This window comes from Centropristis striata, chromosome 7 (assembly GCF_030273125.1).
Source record: "Centropristis striata isolate RG_2023a ecotype Rhode Island chromosome 7, C.striata_1.0, whole genome shotgun sequence".
In the NCBI taxonomy this organism is placed as follows: Eukaryota; Metazoa; Chordata; class Actinopteri; order Perciformes; family Serranidae; genus Centropristis; species Centropristis striata.
In genome coordinates, this window is record NC_081523.1 from 25,146,808 (window position 1) to 25,158,701 (window position 11,894).

Below are 11,894 nucleotides of genomic sequence, written 5' to 3' on the forward strand. Positions count from 1 at the left end.
TTGAAGATCACACAGAAGGAGCTGAGCTGAGAACTTCAGAAAGAGACACCGACAGAAGACGAGATGCTTACACACAGACAGACATACCTGGAGAATGGTACGTTGTATTCTGTGGAGGAGTTCATAGTTTTTTTTTTATTAGTTGAAAGCTATCATGATTACTGTTAAAACATGGTAATTTGTAAGCAACACTACAGGTTTCAGAAGTAAAATAATCAAAGCATTTGTAACATAAGAATCTTGACTAGAAACAAAAATCTAATGTATATTTTCTATATTTCTGTATCTCTGTGTTCCAGCCCTCCTCTCAGCAGCTGCAGTGCTGCTCCTCCTGACCACAGCAGCTCAATCTGCAGTGCTGAGTGACAACCTGCAGACCACAGCAGCTCCTGCTCTGATAGACTCATCTCTGACCACACAGCTCAACAACAGTAAGTTGTTCACTTCAATGGAGTCTGAATTTTCTGTCAGTTGTGCTTTACCATTGATTCAGTTCATGTTTATGAGCCTCCAAAGTTCTAAAAAAAAAAAAGTGCATTGAATATGCATTGAGAATGAATGTATTGAGAAAACTGTGGGAGGAATATTGGTCTCTACGGAAACTCAAGTGTGATTATAGTTGACTCTAAATTGCCAATAGGCGTAAAGTCTATCTTTTTGTGTTACCTCTGTGATTGTCAGGTGACCTGTCCAGGGTGTACCCTCCCTCTCCCCACTCTGATATATTCAAGTGACTAATTAATCCATCAAATGATAAATAATTGACAGCAGTATGGGTCCTACCTCCTAACACAAGTGAAAAATGCAAACTGCAAATGTAATTGACATGTCTTTAAAAATCTATGTAAACAGATATATTTTTGTTTTTTAATCTGAGCCAATTCATCTTCCGAAGGCCTTGTTTGATTTTTTTTTTTTTTTTTTTGACAGACCGGGGAAAATATAAACTAAATGCTTAAAACATTTGAAATTAACGTTTCTATGAACTTTTAGGGAATGTTTAGCTTGATAAATATCTTAGATATTCAGATTTATTTTGTCTTTAATCTGCATGTTTTCTATTTGTCTCTCCCTGCTCATAAGTGGCATGAATTGGCTCCCATACATTGCATTAAAAAGTTGATGATTGAACATGAACTCTCTCTCTCTCTCTCTCTCTCTCTCTCTCTCTCTCTCTCTCTCTCTCTCTCTCTCTCTCTGCAGGCAGTATGGAGGAGCCTCGAGTTCTGCGCTCACACACGTCATGCAGAGAGGAACACAAAGACTTCTGTAAAAACGGCGGAGAGTGCATGTATCCCCAAGACACTGACGAACCTTCTTGCATGTAAGTTATCTCACACACATACACATTTTTAAGCCTAGTCTATAATGCCCTGTGTATTCTGAATATGTTGTAGTTATGATGAGTAAAACCTCTGCTCGTTATCTACATGCACATGTTGGTTCGTGTTCAGCTTTGGAATGCACTCACATATTTGTTTTCTGTGTGGTCTGCAGCTGCACGTCCTTGTACAACGGGCCTCGCTGCTTCATCTCGATCTCCCTTGATCAGAGTCACTCTGTGCCCGACTTAGAGAAGCTGATTGGCATCGGTTTTGGGGTAGCCATGATCATCATTTTCCTGGCCATCGCAATTTACTGCTTGACCTACAAGAGGTGAGTATTTTGTATGAAGGAAAAGGGAAGGGAAGCATGATAGATTTTTTTCCTGCAGATTCCGATAATTACCTGCTTCCAATGGCCATTACTGATATGATAACTGATAATTAAAACACTGTAATTTAATAAGTAAGTAACAATTTACAAGTAGCAATTTTAGGACACCTGGGGATAGGAAAAATTAAGCTGTAGTGAGCAAAGATAGAAGATTTAATATTTTGTTGCTCTGATTGAAACTTACACTTGAGCATAATCTATTATATCCGACATGTCCACCATGTATTACATTTTTTACGTGTTTAAGTGCGGATGGCGAGCCACCTTAAAAGGTGAATACCACCACCTACTGCGCCATATAAAAGCAATTTGACTTATTTGACATTATTGGCTCTCTTTATCAGCACTGATATAGATCTAACATATTTAGATTGACTTTTAACTCTCCCTGCTAAGTGGAATCTCTTGTTCACTTGAGTCTTAGCATACTGTCTTCACACCATATCAAAAAAAAGGAAAGAAAGACAAATGTCAATGTTTCTTGTTTTCATGTGCTTCTCAATATTTTTGGCAATTCATTGTTTGTGAACATACTTTTCTTCTTTTTCCCCCCAGATGTATAAAATCAGCACCACTCATAAAATCTGCACCATCTGAGACTTCAGTGTGACCTTCATCTGTTTGTGATCATCTTGTCATCACCATGTTTAGTTTTTACAAAGCATAAACCATAACAGTTCATTATTCATTATGTATAATCAAAAGCATTGGAAATGATTTATAATGAGACGATATGGACTTTTTTTTCTTTATGACATTGGATGTGCATAAAGATGTTTATATTATTTATTGTAATATATCAATTAACTTATGGAACATGTTCAATTTATTTAAAATGTAATAAAGCTATAAAAATGTAGTGTGTTGCTGAAATTTCTGTGGGTAAAAAAACAGACACATTTTTATTTAACATTGGTGTTGAACCAAAGCAATTTCTATTCTTCGATTGTAAAAATGTTCAGCTTATACACAGAATTAAAACATATTTTTTTATTTTCTTTCATTAAAAATGCATCATAGCTTATGAAAGTCTACGGCACGGCAGCTTAACCTCTAAATTTTGCCAACTTCAAGTCTAGTTTTAAGTTTCCCTTAGCTGGGCTAGCTTTCGATTCCAAATCTCTGGAGATATTTCTTCAGTGTCAAGCCTCCTTTTTGCACTTTGGTTCTCACTCCTTTCTGATTAAATCATATTAATAAATGCTTATTAGGGGCAGCTGTGGCTCAGTTGGTAGAGCGACCATCTACTGATCAGAAGGTCGGTGGTTCCATCCCTGACCATGGCAGCCTACATGTTGAAGTATCCTTGAGCAAGATACTGAACCCCACATTGCTCCCGATGCTGCGTTCATCGGTGTGTGAATGAATTCCCAATGGTGGCAGGTGGCACCAGTGTGCCCTGGTAGCCTTGGCCACCAGTATGAATGTGTGTGTGAATGGGTGAAAGAGCGTAGTGTGTAGTGTGCTTTGGATAAAAGCACTATATAAGTGCATACCATTTACCATTCATTATGACCTATTAGTAAAGCTGGAAGGCTAGTATAGACTTAGCTGTTTTATCGTCATTAAAGGGGTTATAATAAGGTTTGTGGCTCCATTCTAATTTTTTTCCCCCTTTTTTCGGCAACAGTAGCTCTTTTGCCCATAAAGGTTGCCGACCCCTGTGCTAGATTGTAGCTCCTTTCAATGCGTGGAAATGAGCCAGCTGAGGTGGTTTGGGCACCTGGATGCCTAAGGATGCCTCCCGGGCGCCTCCCGAGATGTTCCGGGCACGTCCAACTGGTAGGAGGCCCCGGGGAAGACCCAGAACACGGTGGAGGGATTATATCTCTCGCCTGGCCTGGGAACGCCTTGGGGTCCCCCAGGAGGAGCTGCACGTTGTTGCTGGGGAGAGGGACGTCTTTAACGCCCTGCTTAGCCTGCTGCCCCCGCAACCCAGCCGCAGATAAGCGGACGAAAATGGATGAATTGATGGATGGATAGATTGTAGCTTTTTTTTTCTCAATGGGACTGTTCAACCCACAATTTAAAAAAATACGTATGTATTATTATTATTTAATTATGTATTGTATTAAGTATTAAAACTTACCTGTAGTGCATTTTTGTTAAATGTAAGTTTCCCGGTGTATCTCCAACATTGGGCAACTCCCTGGGCGAAACTATGTTGATAAATAGCAACACAGATAATTATTTTAATTAACAATTGGAATAGTTCTTCCATATGAATCTAAAGAAGTCCATCACTGATAAAAGGATGACGGAGGAAGCAGCTCCTCCTTCTCTCGGGGGGCCTTCAAGGTCTGCCTTTTAAATGGGACGTTTGATGTGTAAAATTGTCTAAATTACAGGAGTCTGTCACCACACCCAGACCGCAGGATCGAGCCCATTGGTTTCCTGTGTGTCTGTGCCAGCCGAGGCATCGCCTGCCCCCTTCAGCTAATAGTTATTTTGACAAATCTCTAATCCAGACCGAGCTTTACCTGCGCGCCCACCGAGCCTCCTGTCAGCGTCCTGTCGGCTCTGAAATGGGGAACAGCAAACCTTCAGCGCTCCTCTCACTTATCGGTAAGTTGTTTGTTTTTAATGTTTGACAGGGAAGTCAAGTTCACGCATTTATGTGACACTGATTTGACGTGTGGATTAGAGCTGGCTGGCTTCAGGTGTGGAGTTTAAAGGATCAGTGACATGTCTTTGAACTACACACGTGAAAAAAGGCATTAAAGCCACTATTATCTAAATATAAAGTAATTAATTTACATAAGTACTGTCATAATAGTGCAGTTTGACGCGTTGTAGTTTGCTTGAGTATTTACATTTGATTTTCTACAAAACATAAGTTCATTAAATAAATTCATTTCATGATATAATATAATACAACATTACTCCAAACTACTCAGCAGTAAAGTAATTAGCATTAGTTCTATCTTGACAAGGTCCCAACAGTCAAATGCTACTAAAATATTCATGCATCTGTAGCTTTTAAAAAGTCCAATAATGGTCTCTTGTTTTCCTGCAAAATTGATACTTTTACTTTGAAAACATTTAGCTGATGGTACTTAGCTATGTAGCCTATAGTTGTATTGGAGTATTTTTCCATTGTGGCTGAGTAAAGCATCTAAATACTTCTTCCACCTCTGCCTTTTTGCGCAATGTAATACTTTTACTCAACTGTGTGTTACTCCACTATACTAATCTGAATGCTTCTTCTTTTGTTTTGTTTTTTGCAGCTTCTACAATGCTAGTGAATAATGAATTCACATTGCTAACCAAGCGTTAGTTGACAGCTAAGCGTTCACCTCACCATCTTCACTCTCTCCTCACCTCTGGCTGCAAAAAAAAACAAACAAGATGGTGACAGCCATAATATCAGACTTGAGGCTTCAAAATGGGTTAAATGTTAGGATGTGAAGGATGTATTCAGATCATTTACTTGAGTAAAAGCAATACCACAGTGTATAAATACTCCTTTACATGTGGAAGCCCTGTATTTAAGAAATGTATTCCAGTAAAAGTGAAACTACTTAAGTGATATCAGTAAATTGCATGCAGAGTTTTAAAGTTAAAGGACTGCATTCATCATGCAGCAGAGTCATTTCTGTCACATCATATATTCATCACATAGTCCTTCTATGTTATACTAACACTATTTTATACTGAAACTAGATTTCAGAGGTAAATGTAGTGCTTTTTACACTACATTTTATTCACAGCAGTCATTCAAGACCTACAAAACATCAACTTTATCAGCTGATAAAACTAAACTAAAGCTACATCATTTCTGAAGCGAAGTACTTGAAATAGTGCTACTGCTGTTTATGTGAATTTACAGGTGCACTTGTACTGGAGTATTTTAACCTTAGCAAAAAAAAAAAAGATCTGGACAGTTCTTCCACCGCTGTAAAATGTCACATGAAAATATGACTTAACATCAAATCTTTTATGCAGACTTTAAAACATGAAAATAACTTCATCAGGAGACCATTTAAATTAATTGGTATTTACAGAGTTGTGCGGATCACTTGCAAATTAAGTTTCACTCTTAAAGTGTCCGTACAAGTTCAGAAATGAGTGGAAGTTTTTGGAGTCAGGTAAGGCGCTTTGCCACATACCTGTATTAATATGCTGACGCACAAGCCCAGCTCAGAGCCTGAGGGATGCTGAAGGATGTTGGCAATAAATCTTGAACAAAAGATTTATTATTTGAAAGCAAATGTGGTCTGATTAAATTTGTCATTTGCTTGTTGTTAAGGTTCATTCTTATCTATAAAAAGTCATATAACATTTGAGCTTGTGTAAACTGATGAGTACCCAGCAGTGGAGGAAGTAGTCAGGTCCTTTACTTTCAATCCTACCGAAGTATTATCTGCATGAAAGTATTCAGACTCATATATTTTTATATATGACATTTTTAGAACAAGTCCTCAAAACCATACAACCACTCAGTTCCTACTCTCCAATACGACCCACAGGAGCATTTCCTAAATGGGCACGACCTCACAACCTCAGACCTGAATGCAGTTTGTGTAAAAATATAGTTTTAAACACTCAGAATTTTAAGGGCACATTAGACAATGTGTTGTCTACTATTGACATGATTTTAACTCCATGAATCTGCTGCTTATATTCCTCTCTTTGTTTATTTTCACTGTGAAAGCACACATTGGTTTTGTTATTAACCAGTTATCAATCATGATAGCAGTTTGCCTTCACTGATAACCTTCCCTCCTTTTGCTGCTATTGATTTATATGTGGGCCATATCAAGTAATCTAGCTGTGGCCCTGCTCACCTTTACCCTAGATTTTTATACATTTGTTTTGACCGAGAGGCAACCTCCAGGTCTGAGGGTGACTCCACTGGTTGTAAAAAGTAGTCCAATTCTATAGAAGTCTATGAGAAAATTACCCTACTTCTCACTCAATTTATTACCTCATTAAACATGCTCATAATGAGTTTATGGTCTCAATCACTAGTTTCAAGTCTTCTTCAATGCAACATGATGTTCATTTTGTAAATTCTAGTTCCATTTAGAGTAAAATAGGCAATAAAGCAGTGTGTGTTTTAGGGCATGGCTACATTGTGATTTAAAAGTCAAGTTTTTGTCATCCGTGTTTGACATTTCACAGTGTGTTTTTATTTCATGAAAGGTATTGTTCGCATTTGCGTTGTCTAAAATGAGTTGTTCAGCATTCAGTTGGACTAAAAGACACTCTCAGGAGTCAGTTGTTCATTTTTGAATAATGAATTCACATTGCTCACCAAACCAAGTTATTTAGTGTTCACCTCAGCAGCTTTCCCCTCTTGTTACCTCTGGCTCCAAAAAACCAAGATGGTGACAGCCAAAATACCAGATTCAAGGCTTCAAAGTGATTTAGATGCTAATATCCGCTTCTTTTATACAGTCAGTGTTAATAATCAGTTTAGAATTGAATAGTCAACTACTCACAAAGTCAAAGAGAACTGTTGGAAAAAATACAGGTGTAATTCTGATCCATAATGAAATGAAGTAAGAAAAGTAACAGGATCACACTGGCTCTTGCCAGATTAGGATGAGTCAGTGACTAATTACAAAAATGGGCTGATTGCTTAGTGATTAATTAGTAATACAGAAAAGTTGCTTCGTCAGTACTTCCAGCTCAAGTGCACTTTACTTTGTACTCTGTACTTTACACCAATCAGCCACGTCAGAAACACCCAACAACCAGGCTGAGTCCTCTGACAGAAAACAGAGGAAAATACCTCTGCAGCCATAACAACAGACAGGAACAGAAACCAAGAGGTCAGGCTTTTATAAAGAGATTTATAACCAGTCATAATCAGACACATCTTCCATCCACATTCATGTGTTTTTTTCTCCTCCTGCCTGCAGGAATGTGGGCGTCTGCAGTTGCGGCACATTATAAAGTTGTGCAGGCTGGTACAGGCATGTAGGGCTAGGCAGCACGAGCCACACCACATCATGTCTTGGTGGCCAAGTTTACACAAAAATTCTCGCAGAGAATTTAATTGACATATTTATGATTTCTGTAAATTTCCTTAATGCTAGTGTGGTGTTCAGTAAACAAACACAAATCATTTTTGCACCTGTAACACGACGTGTTTTGTGTGTAAACAACAAAAACAGTCAGAAATCAAATTGGGAAAAAATATATGTTAACGTTGTTTTAACTAACATGTCTAAAAAGTGATTAAGTGATTGTTCTAAACCCCACCAAAAAAATATTCTCTGTTCACAGGTGTCATGCTGCTCTGGCCGTATGTTGCCACCAAGAGTGTGTCGTCCAGACTGCAGGCTGCAGACGGCACCGCTCTCTCTGCAGGTACTCACCCACACAACTGGACCAAATCACTTTATCTAACTAATTATTTTATTTCAGGTACAAGAAATGTGCAGGGATCTGCATATTATTCTCTTGATAACTGTAGGTAATAACACTGAAATTTTGCTCTTGAAACAGCTTTGAGTGTGTACTGAAACAATTAGCTGATCGACAGAAAGTTAGGCAAATATTTTAACAATTGCTTTTCAAGATAAGACACCAAACATTATCTGGTATCGGATTTTCCAGAGTGTTGTCTGTTTTATATCAATAAGTAGCTTCAGATTTCTTTATTTAAAAGAAGTAATTGGTTCTACAAGCCTCAGATCCTAACTATTCCAGTTTTATCACTGCAGAAATCTATATTTCAAACACAGTTGAAGTAATAAACTGCCAGATTTGAGGGACTGTAAACGAGGGTTTGTATGTAAATGTTTATTGACACTCAGTGAAAATTATGCAGAGCTTCCTGTGAAAAGGTCCATCAGTGTCTTGATGTTGGTGTTACAGGTCAAGGAGAAGAGCGCCCTCATGTGGTGAAGCGGTCAACACAGCAGAAGTGTGACAGCAGTTATGACAATCTGTGCCTGAACCACGGCCAGTGCATGCTGCTGGTGGACATCAACGAACACCACTGCAAGTACGGCCCTGTGTGTGTGTGTGTGTGTGTGTGTGTGTGCTAGTTTTAATCATCAGGTGTGGTCATGTATGACTCGTCCCTTTATTTGGCAGGTGTGAGAGGGGCTACTATGGCCCCAGGTGTAGCAACGCGGAGTTCGTGGGGAAGAAGGCCGTGGGAGAAGAGCAGATAATTGTTGCCATCTTCTGTGTGAGTCTGCTGATTATAGGTCTGGCCGGAGCTCTGTACTTCTGCTGCAAACGGTGAGCCTTTAGCCTGTCAATGAATGTGTTCAACATTTACATTTTTTAAATTTTGAATCACATTCTATGCAATGTAGTTTGATGTTTGTTTATGAAAAATGCATTGATGTCTATGTCTTTGCTCTTAAATATAAGCCAATACAGCACCAGTCAAAAGTTGGACACACATTCTCATTTAATGTTTTTCTTTATTATTTTTTTAACATTATAGATTAATATGGAAGACATCAAAACTATGACAGAACACATATGGAATTATTCATGAGGTCTCTCCTGGAATGTTTTTCAGTTAACAGGTGCACCTTGTCAAGACTTAATTAGTGGAATTTCTTGCCTTCTTAATGTGTTTGACACCATCAAAGCAAAAGGTTTTGAATACTTTGAAGATTCTAAAATCTAAAATATATTCTCACTTGTTATCACTTTTTTGTTTACTACATAATTCCACATGTGTTCCATCATAGTTTTAATGTCTTTCCTCTTTATCTACAATGTAGAAAATATCATCAAAAAGAAAAAACCTTTGAATGAGAAGGTGTGTCCAAACTTTTGACCAGTACTGTAAGTTAAAACAGTATTTTTCTGTTTGCATTTAAACTAATTTCCTTTTTTCGCTGATGCATGTAGTTCTTTGTGGCATGCAGATAAAGTGATGATACAGGTTGAGGTGACTAAGAGACAGTCTGTCATCATATAAAACCTGCAGGTGTACCTTGTGTTTCAAATCAAGCCCCTCATGACGTAGAGTCCGCCCCAACATCCTGTTTCATGCAGAGGCATGTCAAACCACAGACAGGGATCTCAAGACTTTTCTTTTGGACATGTAAACTGGTCATCCTGCACTTTTCGGTTCAACCCAAGGATTTTAATTTAAGGATGTTAGAATACAAAGTTAATGATCTGGTTAGCACTTTTTTTTAAACTATTGAATAAATGATGTTCTGTGTTATCTTTCCAGGTATAAGAAAAACAGATTCCCACGCCAGCAGAAGCGGCAGGGTTACAAAGGAGTCCAGATAGCTTAGAGTGCCACACACACCCACTGCATCCGCCTCTGGAGATGACAAACCAGGATTTTTTTTTACAGTTACCAAAAAGAATATTTCAACATATCATGACGTTACCTGACAAGCTTACACTCATTGGTTGGTTTACTGGATGTCACAAAGCGTTGAATCACTTCATCAAGCCGGCAGATCGGCACAAAGAGATTAGAAATGCTCAAAAAGAAAAAGCTTTTGTGTGTGCAAAGGTTGTTCTTGCCAGCTGCACTGGTTCTAGTGTTTCTGCTGCCCTCATGTTTGAAAAAGATGAATGGTGAGGCACACAAAGACAGTTTCTGTGGTGATAATGATGATGGGTCATGGAAAATTCATGGAGTAATGTGCCAGTCTGAACAAATATTAGTAGTTTGCAGCTACGGAACATTTCTGACCCTGTTTAGAGCTCCAGCGTCTGTAAAACGAGGTAAACCAAGACACATGTTTTTAAACTTCTAAGGCAACAAGCCACAGTTTAACTGACAGACATTATAATGCTTGTTACCAAAGCAATTCATCTGCCTTTTTTTCTAAATTAAGCTCTCTTCGTTGTAAGTTAATGTGTTGATTTTAAGATATCAGAGAGCTGATTTTTGAGATTGTGCAAGGTTGCAGATCTCGTCACATCTTTTAAAGGGGCGATGTGTCATTTTTGGCCACAGGGGGCAGCATTTCATCTTGTGTGAGAATTGCATGATTTACTAATTACAGCAATGCCACTGTTCAAGATAGCATAATGTTAAAGTTAGACACAAAAACCTTACAAAGTCCTCAGATGTGTATAGTCAATGTTCCAAACTAAAATTAAGACTAAGTTTTAGTTTTAGGTGTAAACTTAAGCAGCTAAATGTTTTATAGCTAGCAGTGTAGCTGCGTATGCTTCCTCTCTGAGGGCAACCTACATGCTACAGTGACTCACTACTGCCCCTTGAGGCACAAGTGGTATCACAAGACAGGATGGTTGGAGCCAGCTGGTTTTGAGACCTCTGAAACACAAACATCTTTGACATAACATCACAACTGTCAGTTCTTTGCATTCTGTTGACAATGTTAGTTCATTTTTACAATGTTTTAAACTAAAAGTCTGGTCAAATCTTGCACATTGCTCCTTTAAATCAGCCTAAGAGACAGGAAAAACCTTGAAAATAAAGTCTTAACTACTGCTGTGTAACAGTACAGTTCTACACAGGTTCAAAGTTTTTTATTTATATCAAACATTTCTGCCTGGTTTAGCTTGTATTTATTGCTGCTTTTTTGCATTTTGTAGCTGTGATGAATATTAAAACTAACCATTATTGACATGAAACGGGCCACTGAGTGTAACAATTCTGTGTTTTATTATTTGAAACTTTGTTAAGTAAGAAAGTATTCTCATTTTGATAATTTATTATAAAGTATTAATGTCTATACTGGAGTCTTGTCTTGTTTTGGAAGCTCTGTTACTGCTACAAAATGAACTTGAATATTTCTGTATATTTCTTTTTGTTTCATTGCCTTTGGTCTCACTTCATATGACATTGTTGTCTGAAGGGTGCAGCTGAGAGTCTTCACATTCTTCTCAAGTCTTCTTACAGTTTTTACATATTTCTCATGATTTTTTTTTTACATGACATGTTTGCAATGACATTATTTTCTGTACATGTACTAGGAAAACATGCTTATAAAATGTAAATAAAAAATGTATTCAAATTTGCATCTTCTACTCCCTTCATTTAAATACTGTCTTCAACTCTGACAATCTTTTCTGGACACAGATTTAGGACGCAAGTGGGATTTTTTTTTAAATGTATTTGTACCAAGTGCATGTTCACAGGTGTTTTACCACAATTATTAATTTGGAATATAGGTCTACTGAGTAAAAGTAAATAATCTGATAAGTAAGATAAGTTTCCAAATCTAGGTTGCTTTGAAACACGGTATTGTCATAAACACCAGCTC

The 11,894-nt window shown here is 37.8% G+C and overlaps 2 protein-coding genes across 3 annotated transcripts; both read left to right on the forward strand.

Moving 5' to 3' along the window:
- Window positions 1-63: 63 nt before the first annotated feature.
- Window positions 64-2,409, forward strand: LOC131974447 (epigen-like). Its single transcript, XM_059336757.1, has 5 exons — window positions 64-97; window positions 300-431; window positions 1,204-1,324; window positions 1,498-1,656; window positions 2,272-2,409. The coding sequence occupies exons 1-5, from the start codon at window positions 64-66 to the stop codon at window positions 2,324-2,326; spliced, it is 501 nt and encodes a 166-aa protein (XP_059192740.1). The 3' UTR covers window positions 2,327-2,409.
- A 1,788-nt stretch (window positions 2,410-4,197) lies between these two features.
- On the forward strand, window positions 4,198-11,363 carry LOC131974918 (proepiregulin-like). Of its 2 annotated transcripts, none has more exons than XM_059337423.1 (5): window positions 4,198-4,281; window positions 7,951-8,034; window positions 8,545-8,674; window positions 8,767-8,916; window positions 9,875-11,363. In XM_059337423.1, the coding sequence occupies exons 1-5, from the start codon at window positions 4,242-4,244 to the stop codon at window positions 9,939-9,941; spliced, it is 471 nt and encodes a 156-aa protein (XP_059193406.1). In that variant the 5' UTR covers window positions 4,198-4,241; the 3' UTR covers window positions 9,942-11,363. The 2 variants fall into 2 exon arrangements, with proteins under 2 accessions (XP_059193406.1, XP_059193407.1); XM_059337424.1 differs by lacking the exon at window positions 9,875-11,363 and adding an exon at window positions 9,623-9,866.
- The last annotated feature ends 531 nt before the right edge of the window (window positions 11,364-11,894 follow it).